Genomic DNA, 25,180 nt, shown 5'->3' on the forward strand with positions numbered 1-25,180 from the left:
GATCTAATTAAAAAGTGTGTGGGTGGGGGTGGTAGCGAAGAGAGATGGAGCCAGCTCATCTGGCCATGTAATGAGGATCCTGGATGGTAGCACTGAGGACAAGGAGGGGCCGCCCAGACTGAGGATAGAAAGGATAATGGGCTGGATGCAGAGAGTATGGTTAAGGCCAGGAGAGGATGGGAGACAGTGGGAAGAAGAGGTCAAAACAGAAGTAGAATTAAGTGGGGATTGACATAAGGCAAGAGGAAGCCTCTCTTTCCCAAAGTGGGGTTTGTGTCCAAGGAGCCCATAAGAAACTGCTCGGTGGGACCTTTCCAGGATGAGGGAACCACAAGAATCTGAGCCCTGGAGCCAATGCCAGTGTGGCCTCCAGGAGACAGTCTGGCCATTTTGGTAAGGCTAGTCCAACTCTGACTGCCAGCACCTTGGTGCTATCCAAAGCTGGTCTTGTTTTGGAAAGTACAAATGAATTTGTGGAATCCAGCAGTCTGCTGAGGTCCTGCTCCTCCTGCAGGCAGACCTTCAAGCATCTCAAACAACCCTCCTGGTGTGTTGAGCTTTAGGTAGTTCTTCTCGGGTTGGGGGAGTATCTCTGTCCCCCTGATCGTCACTGATGGCCTTCCAGGCCTGGGCTGTCATAGCTCTAGAAGTCTGTGGGCCTCACCATCATGCGTGTGGCCCGAAGTGAGTAGCTGGGGCCCTGGAAGTAGTGCCACCGGATACCATTGAGTTTTCGGACATTGTGCCTGGCTGGATAATAGATACCATTGAGGTTGGAGAGCCCACAGGCATCAAACCACCATCCTGGAAAGAGAGAACACTCTTTTAATCTGGCTCAGATGCCTCCCAGGATATAATGTGCAGTTTTATAGATATTCTCCCCTGCTCCCCCTGCCCCTGGGTCCTACAAATAGTTATGAGATACCTACAAATGTAGAGAAAGCAGACCAGGCCCTCTCTCTTACACCGATATTACTGGCTAGCTGAGCTGCCAGAGAGTTAGTGTCTGGTTTTAATTGGTTGTCATCAATTGTTTGGCTAGTGTATTAACAAGAGCACTAGATTGAGGGTCAGCATACCTAGGTAAGTTCAGATTCTACTAAATTGGTACAACCCCCAGCAAATCACTTTTTTCTGTTGAACTTCAATTTGCCTATTGATAAAATGGGGAGATAATAATTTGCATCGGTTATCTCTAGGCTGTTGTGAGGAAGAGAACTTTTAACTGTAAAGTGCTATAGAAATGTGACCTATAGTTTTTGCCAGCTCAGCCAGAGAGTGACAGGGGAGAGTGGAAACCTGGGCCTAGCTTCCTTGTCCCCTTCCTTTCCACTGAATTCAGCACAAGAAAGAGGACCGATATATAATGTAGGTATACATTCCTGTTCCTGAAATGAGACAGTGAGTGCAGACATAACCACATTTTAGAATCATAAAATGTTCAACCTGAAAGGGGCCTTAAGATATAGAATGAAACAATATAGAATCTTAGAGCTGGAAGGAACCTTAAAAATAGAAGACAGGAGGGACCTTAGCACATGTACAGAGCATAGAACCGTAAAGCTATAAAGGACCTTAGCTATAATCAAGTCTAACTCTCATTTTAGAGATGTGGAAAGTGAAGGAATGTGATTTGAATTGTAAGAGTCCATGAAAGACAATGTTTCCTTCGCCACTTTGTAAGGAGCTCAGGAGGAAGGAGACTTCCATTTGGAGCCAGTCTGTTGCCAATGGGGTAGCATCTTCCCAAGCCCTAGAATGGTGGCAGCTTTGCCCTGGGGAGAACCGGAGACTCTTTGAGGACTTGTCCATGTGGACGTGTTGTACCAAGGCCCAGCCACCTGCTGATGGTGCCTGCCTGTGGGAGAAGTTATGACTTAGTTATGTAATGTTATGTATATAGATATTTATGTTTGTGCTTTAACCTTCACCTTACCCTATGGCAAGCTCTTGGGTACTTGGGCTGAGCACAAGATGTCTAAGATGTAACATGTGGTTAGCTAAGTACATTTTTTGCTGAACACCGGGCTCTTTAAGGAGTAGGTAGTTGCATAAATGTTTGTTGAATGATTGCTGATGTTGGACAGAGGTTTAGTAGAAGAGGGGCATTAGGTCAGGCTCCCGCATTTGCTTCTTCCCCTTTCCCTCCCTCTCCATCTCTCTCTACTTGGCTCTGATCCTCACCTCCAGACAGCATCTGGGCACACTTGCAAAGACAGTTGTCATTGTCAGAATCTCGGGTGCTAAAGTTGGTGCCCTGGAGGACCAAGCCACTCTGGTGACCGGCTGTGCCACTGTACTCCTTCAGCGTCAACCTGGAGATCCCAGTGCCCCCATAAGGGACAGGTCAGAGGGGAAGGGGAGAGAAGAGGTTGGAAGGAAAGAAGAACAGAAAGAGTAAGGAATGAGAGCTAGGCCAGAGCAGACTCAGCCTGTGAAAATATTGCATCTCCAGGAGGGGGAAGGGTGGGGAGGGCTTCCTGCAAGCTTCCATCCACTCAACTGGGGTTGAGTTTATTAAGGGATAGAGTCTGGAGAGGCACAAAGAGCTTATCTCTAAGGAGATAAGGCTGGATGGGCTGATGTGAGGGAGATATGGGGTAACTATGAGCCCTGTGCCCTGGAGGGCAGGTGTGTGGCATGTAGTGTTTAAAACCTTGGAACTTCTTACCTCTCTCTGTGCACCCTGTCTTCCATCTCCCTGCCTCTCAGGATGCCCCATCCCTATCAGTCTTTCCAAATTCTGTAACTCTTTAAGGCCCAGATGCTCTTCTCTAGGGAGCCTTCCTCGACTGTGCCAGCTCCCAGTAAGCTCTCCTTCCCTTGTGTTCCTACAGCACTCTCTGTCTGTAATCCTCACTGGGACCTGAGCAGAAAGAATCTGCCCAGAATTGCTAGTGGTCTCTTCAGCTAGGCATGCTGAGCTCTCTTGGGACAAGATCCATGTCTTAGGACCTTATTCTTGCTTTCTCTCCACCCTTACTCCCACTTCCCAACTGGCATTTACCTAGTCCTTTAGAGAAAAGGTGTCCCAAAAGTCTTAGTGCAGTTAATATCTTTAATAGCTTAAAACTGCACTAAAATTTTTGGGACACCCTGTATGTACATCATCTTCCTTGACACTCACCGCAGCCCTCTGAGGTACTGTAAGTCACTACAGGTATTTTAATCTCCATTTTACAGATGAGGACACTGTCAGAAGAATTAGGTGACTTGCCCATGGTCACAAAGCTAGTAGGTCTCAGAAGCAGGTCTCTCCTGATTCTAAGTCTAAGGGTCTTTCCCCTATTTCATAATGCCCTTCAAGCACAGTCCCCATCGTATAGCAGGCCCAGGGAGGGGTGGCCCTTTCACTTCTCTGTTTTTAGAAAAACTGAATCGATTTCCAGGAGGCTTGCTCACAATAGGTTTGGGTTTTAGACCATTAGTCCTTTCTGTGAATATGCCATGTATGTATTGTGTATGTGTGTATATATGTATATACACACAACACATGTATATACATATATATGACATACGGTGTCACCTATTTTTTCCTCTGTGTTTGCCTCTCTCTGTGTTTATATTTGGGGATATGTGTGTAGTTGCATGTGTGTTTACATTTTTCTGCATGTATATTTTTATCTGTGTTTATTTGTGCATATTTTGGTGCATATGTTTGTGTTTACATATGTGTGTCTGTGAGTCTTGATGTGGGTTTGTGGAAGTGGGGTGTGAGTGTTTTGTCTCTTTGCCTGCCTGTGTTTGGCTATGTCTGTTTGCATGTGTCAGTGGGACTTAGTATATTTGTGCCTCTGTGTATGTACAGGCATAAATGCCTTTGTCTGTGTTTGTATGTGTCCCCTCTGGCTTCAGTGTTTGTCTGTATGTATGGCTGTAATAGTCAACAGGTGTGTGTTCCTTGCATTGGGGAGAGCCTGCCAGGTTGACTCAGCTCACATGTGTATGTATCTACCCCAGTCCAGAGTTAGTTGGTTTTTCTCAGCTGTGGGAGGAAGTGAGAAGTACTCCCAGACAAGCAGTAACCCAGGGGCCCACTGGGGAGCCAGGCTTCTCACAGTCTTCTACTTGGATGGGAAGCAGCCAGACTGTAATGTCCCCCTGGTCCACTGAGGCCTAGGCAGCCTGGCCCAAGAATCCTTAGGCCCTCCCTAAGAGCCTCTGGCCTTCACTCCTGGCTGGGGATTGGGGGGCAGGGGAGCGGGAGGTATCTAGAGCAACCAGGGAGTACAAGGGGAGAAATTAAATCCCAGATACAAATCACCTGTAGCTCCCCATTGCCTGTAGGACAAAGTCTGAACTGATGTTCAAGGACCTCCACCGTATGCCCCCAAATCATCTTTCCTGGTTCCCCTTCCATTGTAGGAAGCCTCCTCTGCCTAATGAACACAAAGACTTCACTGTCTTCGTCTGACTCCACACTGTTAGCCACTCAGTGGCAGCTTCCTACAATGTGTGGATGGATCTGGACACATCAGCCCGCATCTCACCTTCTGCAGTAGAGCTCGGCAGGGCACTTCCCTCCCATTGCCACTCCTCTTTCCCAGGTGCCTTTTCTGAAAGCGCTTTCCATCGACTCTGGAGATATCTAGTATGTGTGTAGTTATTTAGAACGTGAGTTCCTTAAGGGCAGGGACCACATTTTTGCCTCTTTTTGTATCCCCAGCTCTTAGGACATGCCTATCCATGGTAAGATTATTGAAGAATGTAACGTTTATTGAGGAACAGATAAAGGCAGTGGACCATGCAGTCAGAGTCTTTGCCTTATGATGATAAGATATAGCGCTTAGGGATGTAATGCCTTGGACCAGTCATTTGTACTTCCCCATACAGTTGCTCCACTACTGCCAGGCTGCAGTATTCTGGGAACAGGCTGGGATCCTTCTTTGCTTCTCACTGTTCCCCCTAGCCTGAAGGGCCCTCCTTGTTCGTTTCTACCTCTATAATCCATCTACTTTTTAAGCCTCAGCTCAAGGGCCTCCTTCCCTGGGAAGCCTTCCCAGACCATCTCAGCCCATTCCTTCCTCCCTCTGAGCTCTCAGACATGGGACTTTGGTCTCTGTGCTGGGCCATTATCGCAGGGGAAGAGGAAGCACAAAGTAGGGGAGTGACTCTTTCACAGTGAGGTGGTCAGGCCCCCTGGCAGTTTACGGGAGGCTCAGGTTTTTGGTGCTTTTTCCTCTCCCCCCTCTCCCTCCCATCCCTAAGGTTCTTCCTGGATCTCCCAGGCAAAAGGAGAGCCCCTCCTTCTCCCTCTATAAGGTGAGCCAGGAGTATAAGCTTTGTTGGGCCTTGCACATTGTACACACAAGTCTAACCACGTCACTCCCCACCTATCTCTCCCCTGCTCTCAAAACTTTTTAGTTCCCTATTGTCTATAGAAAGAAAACAATCTGGTTTAAGCCTATTGTCCTAGCCTTATCTCGCATGGTACCTGGCAAAGAGTAAGAGCTTAACAGAATGATCACCAAACAGTCCTACTCTCCTTCATGCCCTAGGTTACAGTCAGCCTGAACTACCAGGTATCCTGACACCTCATCCCTCCCTTGACTTTTTCTCTCACAGGCAGTCTCCCCTGCTTTGGAGATCCTCCTTCCTACCTCCTGCATGAAGCCCTCCATGACCATCTTCCACTACCCCCACCCTGACTCCACTCCCTGCCCCCCCTGAAAATTCTAGCTTGTTCTCAGATTTTCCTAGAGCATTTGTCTGGATTTTTCCTCTGTCCCCATTGCATTCTATCTTGTGTTATATTTGTGTACAGGTGGTATCCACCCTACCTTTATAATAAGAACTAACTATCATCTCTATGCAGATAGCTCCCCAGTTTATATATATCCAGCTCAACCAGGGGTGTGTTAATAAATGTTTAGAAACCAATTCTGAGGTACCCAGGACACACTTAAGTGTAATCTGCAATATTAACATTTCTTTCCCCATCACTTTTTAAAGTCTAGACAATCAACAAAACAATAAATCAAGCAATAAATCAAGCCTTGATTTATGGTATGTAAATGCTCCCACTGAAAATTTGACAACTGATTCTCACACACAGGTATGAACTGGCTTTAGCATGCCTCTGAGCCCAGCTGTCTATATTTATTGAGCTCTAGTCTCACATGACCAGCTGCCCATTGAAAATGTCAAACTGGATGTCCAAACTGGATGGGCTGGTCAAACTGAACACGTCCAAAGCCAATTCATTATCTTCTCCCCCCACCCCTATCCATTTCTCTTTTGAATTTCCTTATTACTGTCAAGGAAGCCATCATCTTTCCAGTCACCCAGGTTTGGTGTCATCCTCTACCCCTCATTCTCACTCATTGTTTCCAAATCTTATTTTTGCTTCCACAACATCTCTCCCATTTTTCTCCTCCTCTCCACCCACAAGGCCATCATCACCTCTCGCTTGGGTCATTTGCAATAACGTCTTAATTGGTTTCCCAGCCTCAAGCCTCTCCCTCCTCCGACCCAACCTCCACACAATTGACAAAGCAATTTCCTTAAATCACAAGGCTGACCATGCTACTCAACAAACTGTAGCTCCCTATTATCTGGGATCAAATATAAATTCCTCTGGTTAGGATTTAAAATAATTTACCTCCTGACCCCATCCTCCCTTTGCAGCCTCATGACACACTTACTTCCCCTCTGTGCACTCTACGGTCCAGTCACATTGGGCTTCTTGCCGTTCTTCACACGTTACTCCCCATCTCTTAGCTCTATTGCTTTGTGCCGTCTCCCAGACCTAGAATGCCTAGTCTTGAAATTCCTGGCTTCCTTCAAGGTTCAGCTCATGTCGCATTCTTCAGGGGGCTTTTCCTATTTCTCCTGGTTGTTGGTACCTTCCTTCCCAGCAACCCCCCACCCCAAGCTACCTTGTATGTGTTTTGTCACCCTCATTATTATATCCAGAAAAATTCTCTGGGAAAATCTGAGAACAAGATATGATTTTAGCTGGGGACAGGTAATGGAGGAGAGTGGGTAGTGGGAAATAGTCAAGGAAGCTCTTTGGGGGTAGGGACTATCTGGATTTTGTCTTTGTATCCTCAGCACTTGGTACTATGCCTGATACACAGTAGGTACTTAATAAATGCTTGTTGAGTGATAAACTATAATGATAATTCTCATTCCTAGCCACGTGAGGCTTAAAAACCTTTCCTCTGGACAGCACTAAGGGCCTGATTTGTAGAGCCATGGAGTGGAGAGTATGGTGGACCTAGAGTCAAGAAGACCTAGGTTCAAATCCTACCTCCTACACTTACTAGCTGTGTGACCCCTGAGTTATTTAATTTCTGTTTACCTTGGGTACCTCTGCAAGATAAGTCCCTAATAAATAGCAAAAGTTTGCTGAATTGATCAAGACAAGACCAGTCTTGGGAACAGTTTTCCTTCCCCTTGAAATCCAGCTCTCCAGCTTTATTTTGCTAGGTCTCTATTTGCCAAAACTTAGAACCAGCATTCTCTGTTTGGTTGAAAGGTTCTAGAGTCCTGGGTGCTAATCCTGACTCTGCTACTAACCCCGGACCACTTCGTTACATCCCTTCTCTGCACCTCAGTTTTCTCTGATAAATGAGGAGGCTAGACTTAATGAGTTCCAGTGTCTTTTTAAGCTCTCTTATTGTTAGTCATTCATTTCCTGCCCCCTCTCTTGTGGGCCAGAGGGATCTGGGTGCTAACAGGCCTTCTCCTCTATATGACTCCACTGGGCACAGAGCCTTGGAACTGCTGCATCCAGAGGAGGGGTCCCCACTCTCTTGGGCGCCTAGTGACGTGAGTCTGAATGGGGGACATATGGCGGTGGTTGGTCCCACCCAGGGCCTGACCTCCTGTCCATTGTCTCTGACCAGGCCAGCCCAACCATCTAGAGCCTAGTGACCTGGGCTGGAATTGTAGGGAATTCCCAGAGAGATCAGCATCCCCTTCCCAAGCCCTAAATCCCCCTTTGTTTCCCACCTGTAGAGCTGCTGCTCACTGCCCAGCTGGATTCGCTCATACTGGGCGTAAGCCTGGTTCCCTTCCCAGTCCAGCAGCTCAATCCTCAGGGCATAGGATGACTGGCTGGTGAGCTGGTGCAGCGCCTCATTGCCCAGCCAGTACTCCCCAGCAGCATCACCAAAGCCCTGTGAGGGGAAGAAGGGAAAGGAGAACAGATGGGGTGAGGTGAGCTCCGGACAGGGCCGGGCTGTGGCTGAGCCAGAGATCTGTAGCTGGAGGCTGAGCCAGCACGAGGGAAATCTGTCCAATCAGCATTCAGCGGCATCCTTCTCGGCTGTTTCCCCCCATCCTTTTTATCTCCTTTGACTTCCGTTCTCTCTTAGGGACCCCCCACCCCCTGCCATGTTTATGCTTGCCTCCCCATCCCACTGGACCTGCTCTCAGGCAGGCTCTGTCACCACGTACTGACCCTCTGAGGGCCGGTCAGCATCAGCCTCTGTCTTTTCTCCCTCCCCCTGCCCCCATCAGCCTCCTCTCTCACTGGGGGGTAATGATGGTTATAGTAACTCCCACTCCTTTAGCCCGGAGGTTCTTAACCTTTTTGGACGTCATAGACCCCTCTGGCAGACTAGTAAAGCCTGTGGACCCCTCCCCAGAGCCATGTTTTTAAATGCCAAAAATAAAATACATAGCAAGACAAAGGAAATCAATTATGGTGAAATACAGTCATCAAAAAAAAAATTTAAAGCAAATTCACAGGCCCCACCTTAGGAACTCCTGCTTTGGCTCTTTAAGGCTGACGAAATGCCTTCTTTGAGGCAGCCTTGTGAAGCCTGAGGCCCATTTTAGAGAATCTCAGATCTCCTTCATTCATACCATTTCTTATGGTCTCCTAATCTTCATTTTAGCTTCATTTTCTGACTATTTTCTGGGTAGTAGGACTCAGGTAGTATTGGATAGTAGCACTCAATTTCTGGCTCTCCCTCCTTCTGCCGGCTATGCCCCCACACCACTGCCTGGGTCTGCAGCTTTCCATTATCTGTTTCTAAAATGTTGTATTCTCCCATTAGAATATAAGCTCCTTGAGGCCAGGTATTACCTTGTTTGCTTATATTTGTATCTATCAGCACAGTCTCTGACGTATAGTAAATGCTTAATAAATGTCTCTGTCTCTGTGTGTGTCTCTTTCTGTGTCTCTGTCTCTATCTCTCTCTGTCTCTTTCTGTGTCTGTGTCCGTATCCGTGTCTGCCTCTTTCTCTCTCTTTCAAAACCCCTCAGGGATCCTACATACTCCCTCAAGCTATCACTACATCTCCATTCCCTTTCACAGCCAAATGCCTGGAAAAAAGCTGTCGACACCATCTGTATTTTTTCTCCTTTCACTCACTTCTCACTTATTGCAATCTATCTTCTGACCTCATGGCTTGTCTGAAATTGTTCTTTCCAGATCTACCAGTGATCTTTGAATGGTCAGATGCAATGGGCTTTTTTTTGGTTGTTGTTGCTGATTCTTATCTTTCTTGACCTCTGCAGCATTTGATATCATCGAGCAAGATCAAATGGGCAGTTAGGTGACATAGATAGAACCCTGGGCCTAGAGTCAGGAATACCTGAGTTCAAATCCACCCTCAGGCACTTATTAGCTGGGTGACCATCAGCAAGTCATTTAACCTGTCTGCCTCAGTTTCCTCATCTGTAAAATGGGAAAACTAATAGTACCTAACTCCCAGGGTTGTAGTGAGGATCAAATGAGAAATTTGGTGTTTCTTGCCTTCCTTCCTTCTCCTCTCTCTACACTCTGTTTTGGTAACCTCCTCTGTTCTTATGGGTTTAATTATCATCTCAATGCAAATGATTTCCAGATTATATTTGCAGCACTTAGGCTCTCCCCAGAGCTCCAGTCCTGGAATGTTTTGGGCATTTCTCTTATCCAGCTTCTTTTGGCTCACATGGCTCCACCCTTGTTCAGGCCCCATCACATCTCACTTGGACAATTGCAATAACCTCTGAATTGGTCTCCATGACTCAAGCTTCTTCCCTCTGCCGTCTGTTCTCTACATGCTGCCAGCATGGTGTCCCTGAAATCCACATCTGACTACATTATCCCCCTGCTCAAAAAATCACAGTGGGTCCCTGTTAGCTCTAGGATCAAATTCATACTCCCATGTTTGGCATTTAAAGCCCTTTCCCACTTGGCTCCAATCTGCTTTTCCAGTGTGGGTATGAGTTCTTTGGTCCAGCCAAGCTGTCCTACGTATTCTTCACACGAAGTATTTTGTCTCTCACCTCCATGCCTTTGCTCTGGGGTCACTCCCTCATAATGCCCTCCCTCCTCACCTCCACCTTGTAGAATCCCTAATCCCTGCTCAAGTGCTCCCTTCTCCATGAAGCTTTTCCTGACCCCCTCAGCTTGATTTGGAGTGCCTCCCCCAACAAAATTGTGGTTATTCAGTCATTTCAGCTGTGTCTGATTCTTTGTGACCCCATTGAGGGTTTTCTTGGCAAAGATACTGGAGTGGTTTGTGATTTCCTTCTCCAGCTCATTTTATAGATGAGGAAACTGAGGCAAACAGGCTTGAGTGACTTGCCCAGGGTCATACAGCTGGTAATTGTCTAATGCCAGATTTGAATTCAGGAAGATGAGTTCTCTTGACTTTAGGCCCAGCATTCTATCCACTGCACCACTTTGCTGCTCCCCAACAAAATTACTATGTATTTATTTTGGCTGTACTTATTTACATATATGTTGTCTCTCCCAATAGAATCTAAGCTTAAAGTCAGTCATTATTTCATTTTTGTTTTTGTATCTCAGTGCCTGATAAAGAACTTGGCATACAGTAGATGCTTGATAAATGCTTGTTCATTTACACAAAGGAACAAACAGATTCAGAGAAAGGAAGTGACTTGCTCAGGGTCACATAGTTAATGTATGTTGGAGTCAGGATAAGAGTCCAGGTCTCCTGATTTCAAGATCATCACTCTTTCTACTCTTCCCCCATCTCCCTTTATTTTTTTTGGGCTGGATGTGGGATTTCATTGGTGTATGGAACTCCCTTCACCAATGCACATTACCATCCTGTGGCCTGAACCAGATGAAAATGTAATTGAGAAATAATTTAATGAAATAAGTGGAAAATACAATAGACCATAGATAATGTTAACATGTGGTTTTCTAAGTCAACATGTGATAGGAAGAATCCTTATATATGGTTTAGTGGCCCCTTTTCTATTTGAGTTTGACACCAGTGTTTCATGCCACATTTCTTCTCTCTCTCTCTACTAAACCACACACAAAGAAGGCCTTTTTGTCCTTACTTGTTAGGCACCTGATGGGTAGTAGGCTCTAGAAGGCTAGGCAGTATACCAAGGTTGCTCTCTGGTCTCCTTGGAAGGAGACCCTATGAGGTCTCTGAAGTTGTTGAAGAGTGACACTAACACAGAAAAGAGAATCCATGGTCTGGAGAGGGAGGCAGGGAGGGAGGCAGACAGGCACAGATAGACAGATGACAGACCACAGACAGATGACAGAAGGATAGAAGACAGACACAGACAGACAGATGACAGACAGACGACTGAAAGAAGACAGACAGACACAGACAGATGACAGACAGGTGACAGACAGACAACAGAAAGATGGAAGACAGACAGACACAGAAACAGACAGACAGGTGACAGACACAGACAACAGACAGACAGACAACAGAAAGATAGAAGACAGACACAGACAGACTACAGATAGACAACAGACACAGACAGACACAGATGACAGACAGATAGAAGACAGACAGACACAGACACAGACACAGACACAGACAGATGACAGAAAGATAGAAGACAGACACAGACATGGACAGATAGACAACAGATGCAGACAGATGACCAGACAGGCAGGCAGACAGACACAGACAGATGACAGACACAGACAGACCACAGACACAGACAGACAGACAACAGAAAAATAGAAAACAGACAACAGACAGACTACAGAAGGATAGAAGACAGACACAGACAGATGACAGAAAGATAGAAGACAGACACAGACATGGACAGAGAGACGACAGACAGATAGACAACAGACACAGACAGACAGGTGACAGACAGACAACAGAAAGATAGAAGACAGACAGACACAGAAACGGACAGACAGAGACAGATGACAGACACAGACAATAGACAGACAACAGAAAGATAGAAGACAGACAGATGACAGAAAGATAGAAGACAGATACAGACAGACACCAGACAGAAGACAGACACAGACAGACGACAGACAGGCAGGCAGACAGACACAGATGACAGACAGATAGAAGACAGACAGACGACAGACAGGCAGGCAGACAGACACAGATGACAGACACAGACAGATAGACAACAGACGCAGACAGACAACAGAAAGAGGGAAGACAGACGATAGACAACAGAAAGATAGAAGACAGACACAGACATGTACAGACAGATGACAAATGCAGACAGATGACAGACAGTCAACAGACACAGACAGGCAACAGACAGACAACAGAAAGATAGAAGACAGACACAGAAATGGACAGACAGATGACAGACACAGACAACAGACAGACAGATACAGATGACAGACAAACCACAGACACAGACAACAGACAGACAGATGACAGAAACAGATACAGACAGACAAATGATAGATGACAGACAGACAGACACAGACAACAGATAGATGACAGATACAGACACAGACAGACAAATGATAGATAACAGACCGACACAGAAATAGACAGACTACAGACATAGACAGACAAGACAACAGACAGATGACAGAAACAGAGAGACAGACAAATGATAGAAGACAGACAGACAGAAGGACAGAAAACAGACTGCTTCCCAGGTTGCAGGGAGCTTCCTGCCCCTTGAAGCCAATGGGCCTGGGTGTCTAGGTAGACATTACCTGTTTGTAATCTTTCCAGTTCCTTTGGAAGTTTACGCTGCCATTCACTCGGCGCTGAATGAGGGTCCACCCCCCACCACTGGTCTCCATGTCACAGTATACCTGGTGGGAAAGAAACTTTCTGGGGTCACATTTGAATGAACAGGTGAATGAAAGAAAGGATAAAGGAATGATTGTCTCTTCTATGTGTCTTCTCCCACCACAGGAAATTCAATCCTCACAGCAGACCTGGTCAAGTCCTCCTATAAGATTCTCTGTCCTAGGAACTGCTGGGGTCGGAGTGCAAGACAAGAAGTGATAAAGAGGTTCTCCATTGTTGCCCCCTCCCACCCCCACACTTCTCTCCCTGATGTAACAGTGTGTGTTCCAACTGCCCCGACTTTCCCACTAATATTCCTGCTCCTCTGTGGTAACTCTGACTGAGGAAACCCCCAGGGATCTAGCAGAGAAGGGGGTTCCTGTCTCTCTCTGGGAGCTGTAGGCTCCAAGATCTACAGGTATTCAGGACAGTGAGGGCAGGGGGACCACAAGATAGTGTGGTGTTAGAAGCAGAGCCTTTGTTCAGGAGTCAGGAGATTTGAGTTCCCGTCTCTGCTTCACCACTCCCTGTATCTGTGACTGGGCCTCAGTTTCTTAGGCTATAACATGGGTGGGGCTCGAGGGGTGGGGTGGGGGTGGATTAGGGCTCTTGGAGTTTGGTGAATGACATCCTGGCTTGATGGCCCTGGGTAGAAAGTCAAGGAGGCTCCCCCACCCCTCCCCTACCTCCCCCACCTTCTTGGGCTCGGTCCAGTTAGCCACGTGGATAGTGTAGACGCCACTGATGTTGACCCCAGAGAGGCGGATTTCCCAACAGTCCTGGAAGGATTGCTCATCCTTCTGTAACAGAGCTGGAGTGTACAAAGGCAGAAAAGGGAAGGTGGTGAAAACCAGGGAAAGAACAAAGGATCAGGTCAGCCCTGGGCAGGGAGGGCCCTCTCTTATACCTGCGTCATCCTTCACAAATGCATCTCCTGTGATCCTCACAGCAGTTAGGTGAGGACTGCAGGGTGAGGACTAACACCCCCATTTTATACATAGGAGAACTGAGGCTTTGGAAAAGGGAAGATAAATTGTCCCAGGTCACAGCCAATTAGTGGTGAGTTAGGGCTAGAACCAGGGTCCCAGGCTGATGCTCTTTCCCCCACCCTGGCTTGGGGGATCCCTAAAACTCCAGATAGTCTCCACAACCTCCAGCTACTGCCAACCTCCCATTCTATCCTATGGATACACACCCACAGGCTCCCACAGGAGAAGGTCACACCTGGGTCCTCTCCCACCATGTTGTTTCCTCTCTAAGATCCAAATGGCACCTCTGAGTGATGGGTCCTAGGATCATAGATTTGGGGCTGGAAGGGACCTTAGAGGTCATCTAGTCCGCCTCTCCCCAACACACACACTTTTCAGAGGAAAAAAATTGAGGTTCAGAGATAAGTGACTTGTCCAAGGTCACACAAGCAGTAAAGAGTTGAGTCAGTATTTGAACCCAGGTCCTTGAATTCCAAATCTTGTGTCTGTTTTTTCCCCCTCCATCAGATCACACTGGTGCCTCCCACACATGTGGGAGGCAGAAATTGTGGCCCTACCACTAACTTGCCGTGTGAGCTTGGGTCAGTCTCTTTTCTCTGTAAACTGAAGGCTTGGCTCCATGGTCTCTAATGTTCTTTCCAGCTCCAGTATTCTACGTTCTAAAATCTCTTCCAGTTCTAATGTTGTATGTTCTGAGGTCCCTTAAAGATCTACCACTTTTCTGTTTTATGCTGAGGTGTAACAGAAAGAGGACAATGGAGCTTTTCCTTAGGATGCTGAAATTTAGAAAGCACTTCAATAAGTAGAAACAACTGAGTTTAACACCCAGTTAGTAAGAACAGTTAGTGAAGAGGAGAAAGATATCGGATGACACCAGTCCTTTCCCCTCTTCCTTCCCTCTTGTCCTCTGGTGAGCGCCAGCCCTCATGGGCCCATTCCATGGTCCCGGGCTCACTTCCAAGGGGCAGTGTGGCAGGTAGGATCCTGGTGGGAGCTAGCAGGAGGTCTTGAGAACATACATTAAGCCCTGGGCAGACCTTAAACGGCTATGTAAATGCTAGCTATTTATCATCCTCCACCTCCCCCCATCATCCCTGACTTCCCGGAGTCACGGTTTTTGGTCCTTTATGTAGGCACTGGAATGGCTAGTTTCCAGCTCACATGTTCTATGATCTAAGGTTCTGTGACATCCTGCTGAGTCAGTCTGAACGTGACCTGAATCCACTTCGAGAAGTCCTGTTCCCTCAGGACTGCAGAGACAAGGTCTTCTCAAAGATCCCGGTCCCCTGTCCTCAGCGATCCTCTCATCTGCCTGCCTCGTGCCTGCAGTCATCCGTTATCATCTCGTTCCTTTGAGGACTGAATGCTTTTCTATCCCAGCATTATATGATCATAGAGCTAGGGCTGGAAGAGACCTCAGAGACCACACAGTTCATCCCTCTCATTTTTAGATGAGGAAACTGAGGCCCATGGAGGCTAAGTGACTTTCACAGGTAGTATAATACACAGCTAGAATGATGATGATGATGTTGCAGGTAGTAAATACCCAAGGTGGGATTTGAAGCCGGTTCCTCTGAATACAAAGCTATTATTTTGTACCTTTCTGCCTCCTCTTGTGCAGCCCAAGTCATGTAACTTTCTTGTTAATCTTTGTTTGCCTCAGTTTCCTTAACTGTAAAATGGAGATCATAACAGCACCAACCTCCCAGGGCTTCTGTGAGGCTCAAAGGAGGTAATTGTAAAGCTCCAGTGCCTGACACACAGTAGGTGCTTAATGAATTCTTGTTCCTTCCTTCCCTCCATTCTTGTCTGTCACTGGTGGCCCCTGCTCCATGGACCCCAGTTTGTACAACTCTCAGGATGGGGAGGGGTGAGCTGGAAAAGCAGAGAAGGGCCCACGATGTCTCTATCTGTCCTGGAGGAGCCCAGATCATACTGAGCTATTTTCCATTCAGCAACTGAGAAATAACATGGTGGATCTGGCTCCTGGGGATCCCCACTGGGTGAATGACACAGCATTTAAAAACAAACAAGTGGGGAATGTTAACAACTTCTACCCCCAAACTATTTGTTTATTGTAATCTCAGAGGTGGCTTTGGCTAGGAGACTACCCAAACTCTGGCTCCTCTGAGGCTTGGCGGGATCTCAAGACAGACAGGGGTGATGGCCTACAACTGACGGGTAGTCTGGCCAATGAGCTGAGGGGCTGGGGCTTTGTGCTTTTGACTGCTCCCCTGGAGGAGTGGGGTGGGGGGAAGGGTCCGAGAGTTGCACATAACTCGCAGAGCACATAAAGTATTCTTGTTCCACCCACAGATGAGAAGTCAGGGGGTCATTCTGGGGTATCCTAAGGTCTCTGATGCTCAATACCTATGGGACTGTGGACATGTCTTGGGACCACTTAGGACCTAATTTTTTTCTTCTGTAAAATGAGGCAGGGCCAGGTCACCTCTAAGCTGATCCAACAGAACCAGCCCATTGAAGACTACTGTAACTGATAGGCCCCACAGAGATCATCTAAGCCAACAAAGGGCCAGGCACACAGCTTGCCGGCTTAATCAATACGTCTTGTTAGTGTTGCAAATACAGCATGTGGCCAAAGTCTCGGTGTAGTTTTAAGCTTTCACAGTTTAAAATCGCACTCAGATTTTTGGCTACCTCAATTATCCCCCTTTGGTGGATTTTCTCCCGTTAGTGATGTAGATTTAGAGCCAGAAGGGACTCTTGTTCAGTTTTTTCAGTCTTGCCTACTCATGACCCCATTTGGGGTTTTCTCGGCAAAGATACTGGGGTGGTCTGCCATTTCCTTCTCCAGCTCATTTTACAGATAAGCAAACTGAGGCAAACTGAGGCAAACAGGGGTAAGTGACTTGTCCAGGGTCACACAGCTACGAAGTGTCTGAGGCCAGATTTGAACTGAGGAAAATGAGTCTTCCTGACTCCAGGCATGGGACTCTATCCACAGGGCTGAGAAGAGACTCTAGATGTTATCTAGACCAACCCCCTGATTTTTCAGATTAGGTAACTGAGGAAACCCCAAGGAAGGAAGGAAGCAGGACAAGCAACAGATCAGGGATTTGAACCATTAGTTCCACTTTACAGAAAAGGAAACTGAGTCTCTGAGAGGGAATGACTTGAGATCACACACAAAAAGGAACCCCTGAGCAGGAGATTGGATCTTTCTTTTCTTTCCACCCACCATACTTAATACATGGAGGTCCATACATAATGGTTGCTCATTTTATGCATTGACTGAACAACAGAATAGTAGAGGCCTTCCTCAGAGAATGGGCATATGCTCTGTTTCCCCGTGGGTCAGTCTGACTGTGTACTGGGCTGGGAACCAGAGATCTCCTAGGTTCTGTTGGGCAGAGCTACAAACAATAGGAACAAAAGAGAGACATGGATCAGTGGGAAGGGGCAGTGTTGTGGGAGTTTCTTGGGTAAGGAGTTCTGAGGTGGTAAGAAATCCCACTTCTTCTAAGGGCTTCCCCATCCTTCCCCCTAACATCAATCAGGTGAGGCTGCCTTGCCTCCTGGAGGCCTGCCCTGCAGAGTGCCTGCAGCTGGAGTCTGGGCTGGGAGAGATGTGAGGCCTGGGCATGGTGCCCTGGGTAGGACAGCCACACCTGAGATCCATTTAAAGAGCTCCAGGTCCAGGGCTTCACAGAATCCCCTCGTGCAATTATGCCTTGTGGTTTGGGCAGCTCTGCTGGAAGACCCCATGCACCCTGCTCTTCTAACCCCCAGGACAAAATTCAGTTCCTTGCCTTTCTGGTTTCTCTGGTTGTAGGCTATGCTCACCAATGCTGGCCCCAGGGAATGCTGGGAAGGTAGGGACAGTGCTGGCAGGATCCCCTATACCTGGTGTATCTCAGAGAACAAAGAATGTCAGAGCCGGAAGGGACATTAGAGATCTGGTGGAAAAACTAAAGCCCCAGAGGGAAAGTGACTTTTCCAAGGTCCACAAGGCAAGTTATTTGTTATATAAAGCCAGCAATAGAACACAGGTATCCTGATTCCCAATAGCAATCGGAGACTGCACCACACTGCCCAAATTCCAACATCAGTGTTTCTCTGCTTTTTAGCCTCCCAGCCAGAGGTTACTTGCTGTTCAGTCATTTCAGTTGTGTCCCCATTTGTGGCCCCATTTGGAGTTTTTTTGGCACAGATACAGGAATGGTTTGCCATTTCCTTCTCCAGCTCATTTTACAGATGAGGAAACTGAGGCCAACAGGGTTAAGTGACTAGCTCAGGGTCACCCAGCTGGTAAGTGTCTGAGGCCGGATTTGGACTCAGGTCTTCCTGACTCCAAGCCCATGCTTTCTCCACTACTCCACCTAGCTGCCCCCAGAGGGTTCTATTAAGAAGCAAAGAGCCTGGAGGGAGTGGTTGAGAGGTGGGGGAAATGATAGTTCCCGGATTTTGCCAAGGGCAGCCCCAGGGCTCAGGAAGAGCTAGAAACCTAGAGCTTGGTGACATTGGACAAATGTTTTGACCTGTTAGGGCCCTCTGACCCTTTCTGTCAAGTGGCGACTTCTTTGCTTCCATCTTTCCATGCAACTTTGGGAGAGTCCCTTCCCTTTGGACCACGGTTTGAAAAATGAGGGGGTTGGCATAAATGATCTCTAAGGGCTTTTCCAGGTCAATAGCTCATGCTTCCGTTCTAATGGTTATTGTGCCCATTTGACAAGACAAAACCGAGGCTCAGAGTAACTTGTTCCAGGTCAAGGACTTACCCAAGCAGAACTGGACTTTTAAGAATTACAGAACTCAAGTATGGAATATCATCTAGCAGGTGTAGTTCAAACCCCTGAGGACTCCCCCGGGCTTCTCTTCCCTGCAGTCCTCAGGCAGCCTCACCTTTGCCGCTGGAGACAATGTGAACCAGGCGCTGCACGGAGTCCAGGAGCTGCCGCTGCTGCCTCTGAAGGAGGCTGGTGTTGCTGTTGGCAGCATGCAGGCTCCTCTCCAGGCCCTCCAGCGTGCTGCTCTGACGATTCACCAGGCGCCGGAGCTTCTCCCTCTCGCCCCGGATGCCCTCCAGCTCGCTCTGGTGCTTGCTTTCCATGGCCCGCACTCGTGTCTCTAACACGCTGCCCAGAAGGAACACACAGGGTGGGCAGAGGAGCCACAGGAAGCCTCTGTTGGGGAGCCAGGGTCTACCACCCTCTACTGGGGGAGCCTGGCTATAAGATGACGTTGGGACCGGATGCTACTCACTGAGCTTCCTTCTGGATCTGAGGTTAACGTGCTCTAGGGGCCATTCCATTCTAACATCGTGTGTGCTACGTTCATAACATCCTGTGTTCTATGGGCCTTTCCAGCTCTGACATCCTATGACTGCAAAGAAGTTTAGGATTTAGGCCCACACAAAGTTGGGATGGATTGAGCGGCCAGTACCCTGGAGTTTGCTTCAGTTTCCCTTCGGAAGACCCTACTCACAACCAGCACCCTACACGGGGGTAGGGAGGAGGCAGCTGGGAGCCAAAGATGATGCCTTGATGGTGAGAGAGGGGGTACATGCCCTGCGGCCTGCCCAAAGTCTCACTGGGAGTCAGTAATGATAGCTGGCATCCCTATAGTTCTTCAGGGTTTGCACAGTGCTTTACACAGGTTAACTCATTTGGTCCTCATAGCAACCTTGTCGGGTAGGTGCTATTATCACCCCCATTTTACAGGTGAGGAAACTGAGGCACAGAGCTATTAAGTGACTTGCTCAAGGTCGTACAACTAGTAAGAGTCTGAGGTAGGAGTTGAGCTTAGGTCTTCCTGATTCCAAGTCTTAGGCTCTATCCATTGCACCACCTGGGGTCCCCTGACTCTAAGGCCAGTGATCTCTATTTCTACCTCAATCTCTATCCCTACCTCTATCTCTGTCTCTGTCTCTATTTCTATCTTTGTCTCTCTATCTCTATCCCTATCTCTGTCCCTGTCTCTGTTTCTATCTCTTTCTCTGTCTCTATCTCCTCTGTCTCTGTCTCCATCTCTGTCTCTATCTCTGCCTTTATCTCTGTCTCTATCTCCATCTCTGGATCTCTGTCTGTCTCTTTCTCTGTCTGCATCTCCATCTGTCTCTATCTCTATCTCTGTCTCTGTCTCTATTTCTATCTTTGTCTCTCTCTTTATCTCTGTCCCTGTCTCTGTTTCTATCTCTTTCTCTGTCTCTGTGTCCATCTCTGTCTCTATCTCTGTCTCTGTCTGTCTCTATCTCTCTTTATCTCTGTCTCTATCTCTATCTCTGTAACTCTGTCTCTTTCTCTGTCTTTATCTCCATCTCTGTCTCTATCTCTGTCTCTCTTTCTCTATCTCCATCTCTATCTCTGTCTCTATCTCTGTTTTTATCTCTGTCTCTTTCTCTGTCTTTATCTCCATCTCTATCTCTGTCTTTATCTCCTCTGTCTCTATCTCTGTCTCTGTCTCTATCTCTATTTCTATCTCTGTCCCTGTCTCCATCTCTGTCTCTGTCTCCATCTCTCTCTATCTCCTCTCCTGGATTCCCTGGTCGCACAGGCTGGGCAGGCCAGCCCACTGAATGCCTGTCCCACTGCTCAGGTTCCCTCCCTTTCTCTCTGGCTTTGTACCTGTTCCGATTCTGCAGTTTGTGGATTTCATTTGTCTGCAGGAGCAGCTGCTTCTCTAGCTTGTTGGTGGACAGTGAGTTCTCAAGTAACTGGAGCTCAATCCTGGATGTCTGGTTCAGTACCTGTGCAGGGGACAGAGGGGAAGCCCACTTGTAGCTTCCTTGGTGACCTCACTGTGCTCTCTGTCAGCAGACCTAGGGGCCTTTGCAAGGGAAGTTCTTCCTATGCCTGACCTTAGTTCTGGCAATTGTCCTGGCAGTCAGGTCAGAAAGATTATTCTGCCCATTTGACAGAAGGGGAAACTGAGGTCCAAAGAGGTTAATAGTGATAATTCCTTTCATTTGTATAGGGATTCACAGTTCCAATGCACTTTCCATGTGTTATTTTATTTGAATCTTACAACACCCCTGTGAGACAGGGTGTGACCTGGGATCAGTCATTACTTTAGCCCTAATCTAGGCCATAATTTTCTTACCTGGGATCTTTGGGTTAGATGATCTCTAAGGTTTCTTCCAGCTCTGAAAGCCCCAAATCTATGCTTTAGATGAGGAGGGGCAGAGAGTTTAATAGTAATAATCTTTGATACGTACACTGCACTTTTGAGGACAGGAGATATTGCCAAAGGCCTCTTTGGTCAACTGGGACTCAGAGCCAGGTCTCCTAATGCCCTGTCCAGGACTCTTTCCATCACTACCCGCTCTTCTCTCTCAGCAGGGGGAGGTGACTTGCCCAAGGTCCCAGAGGGTACAATGACTGAGTTTGGATTCTAGGCTTCCTGACTTCTGACTCTAGGCTCTGCCTATAACTTGCCCTACCACTGAGGCTGATTCTCTGCTCTGGGCCCAAAGGGTTTGTCTTGGTACCTCATTGTGTCCCTGCTACCTTATGGGTGTGCCCAGCTTGGACTCCAAAACTTCCCAAGGGCCAATTAAATTAGGTTGACCTGAGGAGGGGCCAAGAATGGTGGGTGGTATGTGGGGTGGGGCCCTGAAACTAGTAGCCCCTGCCTAACTCTGTTGTCCTTCCACACCAGCCCCTCCACACCAAAAGCCCTCCTTCCTATAGGAGAATTCTTCTGAACCCTTGGTCACTCCCAGCATCAGGGATGGCCGGCAGAGGGTCTCCCTCACTCTTTTGTCCCCCTTATGACCAATGCCCGTATCAGTGAGATAGCTGGTTTTGGTGAAGGGGGCTGTCTGTGGAACAGGACAAAGCCAACCGGATCCCAAATGGACCAAACCCTAGGCTCTCAGCAGTCATAGTGAAGGAGGTAGGGGGAGTCACAAAAGTCAGAAGACTGATTCAGGAATGAACGTGGAGGGGAAGAAGAAAGGTTGGTTTGGAGCAAACCTTAGGAGTTCTGGGAGCCAGGAGACCTTGGTTGGAGTTTTGAATCTAACACTGACTTTCTGTGTGATCTTGAGCAAGTCTTTCCCCTATCTGAGTCTCAGTTTCCCCCATCTGTAGAATGAGGGGCTTCTATGTTATGCTTTCTAAGGTATCTCCAAGTTTTAATGTGATCTGGCTTCAAACAGCCTCCCTGACCTGCCTCATTTGCTGACAGTAGGGGCTGCCTATGCTTTTCTCCACAACGATTCCCTGTCTTTTAAACCACAGACCTCTAAGCCTAAAAGCTGCCTTTCTCTGAAGGACTGCTAGGACAACGGGCAGGAGAAGAGGACTGGTGAAAATGGCCATGTTCCCCACTTTCTCACAGCCATACCTCTCCTGCCGATTTTCCACCATGGTCTTAGATATACCATTGACCCCTGTAGCTACTGTGGGATTTAGAGCTGGAAGGGGCATTAGAGATCATCTGCTCTAACCTTTTGCTTTTACAGTTGGAAAAACTGAGGCCTCTGATGCTTACTATCTCTATGCTCTTGGGCAAGTCCTGGGCCTCAGTTTCTTTGCCTGTAAAATGAAGAGGGTTGGGTAAGAAGGCCTCTGAGGTAGTTCCCTTTCAGTTCTAAGTTTAGTATCTAGTGATTCCAAGTCACAAAGAGCATAGCAGGGATTAAAATTCAGGTCTTTTAATTTTACATTCACAGGTGCCATGACCTTAGGTGGGGGCTAAGAATCCTGGGGAAGAGCTTGGTTAAGCTCAGGGAGAAGGCAAGGATGGGGCTTCCATTGCATCACTGGAATACTTTGAACTCTGACTTGTCCCATGCTCCTAGGTCTTTCAGACTTTCCCCCTCTCTTTTTCATTCTCCCCAGTCTCTCCCAGTATCACCTCCACTCTTCTTCCCCATCCTCATTCTCAACCTCACCTACTAGATGCCCCTCTGGGTGTGTCTCCATGTCTTGTCTGTCTGCCCTCAATCCTCCCGTCTCGAGTCCCATACCTGGGCTTCCACATCGGTGAGTTTCCTTGTTTGTTGGGCTGTCTGGTTGAGCAGGTTGGTGCCAAGCTCAAGCATGGTGGCTGTCTGGTTCTGGACCACATTCTGTTGGATCTGAACCATCTCTGACTTCATATTCATCTGGATGTAGCTCTCCAGCTGAAAGCAAAAGAACACAGTGACTGGGTCATGGCAGAGGGCTGGGTTCAGCCGTGCCGTTAGCATACACCCAGTGGAGATTGCCCACTACGGGGACAGGAAAGGATCTTGTCCTGGAGAATTGATCCAAAGGAGGAGTGAGCAGGCCTTTGTTTTTGTTTCTGCTGTTGTTTTCAGGATAATGACTTCATTTTTTCCCAACATTCACTTTTACAAGATTTTGAGTTCCAAATTTTTTTCTCCCTCTCTCCCTCCCCTCCTCCTTCCCCAAGACAGCATGCAATCTGATGATATAGGCTATAACGTACAATCATACTAAATATATTTCCACATTAGTCATGTTGTGAAAGAAGAATCAGAATGAAAGGGAAAAACCACAAGAAGGAAAAAAAAGAGAGAAAACAGTCTGCTTCGATTTGCATTCAGACTCCATAGTTCTTTCTCTGGAGGTGGATGGCATTTTCCATCATGAGTCTTTTGAAATTGTTTTATGTCATTGTATTGTTGGGAAGAGCTAAGTCTATCAGAGTTGATCATCTCACAATGTTGCTGTTACTGTGTACAGTGTTCTCCTGGTTCTGCTCACTTCCCTCAGCATCAGTTCATGTAAGTCTTTCCAGGTTTTTCTGAAATCTGCCTGTGAGCAGGCCTTTGGATTTTCAGTTCGTGGCCTGTGCTCCTAGGGAGAGTCTAGCTTAGGAAAGGGAGTCTCACATGTTGAAAGAGTTTGGGGATTCCCTGGTAAAACAAGCATAATGGTTAATTTTAAATATATCTTATTTATCGAGGATATCATTTTATTTATTAAGGATAGGCAGACAATTACAGTGGAAAGAGCAAGAACTTAGAAGCAAGACGGGGTTTAAAATTCCATCTGTATCACTTCTTTAGTCATGTAACTGGGCACAAGCAGCTAGGTGGCTCAGTGAATAGAATGCTGGGCCTGGAATCAGGAAGATCTGAATTCAAATCCAGCCTCAGACACTTGCTGACTGTGTGACCTTGGGCAAGTCACTTAACCCTGTTTGCCTCAGTTTCCTCACTTGTAAAATGAGCTGGAGAAGGAAATGGCAAACCACTCCCATGTCTTACCCAAGGAAAACCCCAAATGGGGTCACGGAGAGTCTGAGATGACTGAACAACAACTTGGACAATTGTGGACAAAAACAACTTTTCTGACTCTTACTTTCCCCATCTATAAAACGGGGAGGATAATTTCTGCACTATTTGCCTCATAGAGCAGATGTAAAGAAAGTACTCTGTAGATTGCAAAGTGCTATAGAAAAGCAATATGAACTCTTGTAACTATAATTTATCTGAGTAGGGCTACCCAAGCTTGAGAGCCTGACCCACGGCTGGCCTCTGGGGACACCAATGTTAAAATTTCTGAGGAGAGAATATAAGCTGATGGACCTACCTGGGGTAGAACCAAGGTGTGATGGTAAATGTTTAATGACTGTCTCTCCCCGCTGCCCCCCCCCCCACAAATGGTATTCACCACACTTTTAAATTTAATCTGCTTTATTGACATTTTCTCCATCACTTTCTGACATCTAGACAATCAATAAAGTAATAAATCAAGTCCTGATTTGTAGCATTTTTTATTTCTGAAGTGTAAATGCTCTGAAATTTTAACAACTGGCTCCTTAGAATAACTTTGAGCCAGCTCCACCACTGGAGAGAACCTTAGTGGGAGACCACAGAGAGTGGGAGAAGGAATAGGGTGGTAAGTTTTGTCCTGCTTCACTGCTAACTGATGTGTTGTTATGTAGTTTTCACCTTCCTGTTACGAAGTGCTCAAGTGGACCGTGAGAAGGAACCACAAAGGATCCATGCTCCACTTCTTCCTAGATGCACTGTTGGGGCTTAAGCCCCTGACCTTCAGGGTGCATTCACTTTGAGTTTTCCAAGAGGGCCTTTAGCAAGTCAACCTAACCTCCTTGGCCTTCAGTTTAGTGGGGTAGAGGTCTGCTCTGCAAGAGAGCAGGGTTAATCATTCTCTCCCACCCTCATCCTTACATTTGTGAGGATAATGCTTCCAGTGACTCCCTTGGCCACCCCCCTCATGTGACTCTTTTTCCAGTCTCTCCTTCAGCTCTTCCCCTAAAGTTTTCCTTTAGAACCAAACTGGAAAGTTGTAGCATATGATTATGATGAAGTACTA

General features: G+C 47.2%; 1 protein-coding gene across 1 annotated transcript in view; it reads right to left on the reverse strand.

Annotated features, from left to right (window-relative positions):
- Positions 1-277: 277 nt before the first annotated feature.
- ANGPT4 (angiopoietin 4) overlaps positions 278-25,180 on the reverse strand; it is a 67,754-nt gene continuing 42,851 nt past the window's right edge. Inside the window, exons 2-9 of the mRNA XM_036751699.1 lie at positions 22,861-23,016; positions 20,513-20,634; positions 18,792-19,024; positions 13,635-13,750; positions 12,861-12,962; positions 7,957-8,123; positions 2,185-2,315; positions 278-804 (exon numbers count right to left, since the gene is read on the reverse strand). Coding sequence (XP_036607594.1) covers positions 644-804; positions 2,185-2,315; positions 7,957-8,123; positions 12,861-12,962; positions 13,635-13,750; positions 18,792-19,024; positions 20,513-20,634; positions 22,861-23,016 — 1,188 coding nt within the window. The 3' untranslated portion in view covers positions 278-643. The remainder of the gene's footprint in view (positions 805-2,184; positions 2,316-7,956; positions 8,124-12,860; positions 12,963-13,634; positions 13,751-18,791; positions 19,025-20,512; positions 20,635-22,860; positions 23,017-25,180) is intronic.

This window comes from Trichosurus vulpecula, chromosome 3, assembly GCF_011100635.1.
Source record: "Trichosurus vulpecula isolate mTriVul1 chromosome 3, mTriVul1.pri, whole genome shotgun sequence".
NCBI lineage: Eukaryota > Metazoa > Chordata > Mammalia > Diprotodontia > Phalangeridae > Trichosurus > Trichosurus vulpecula.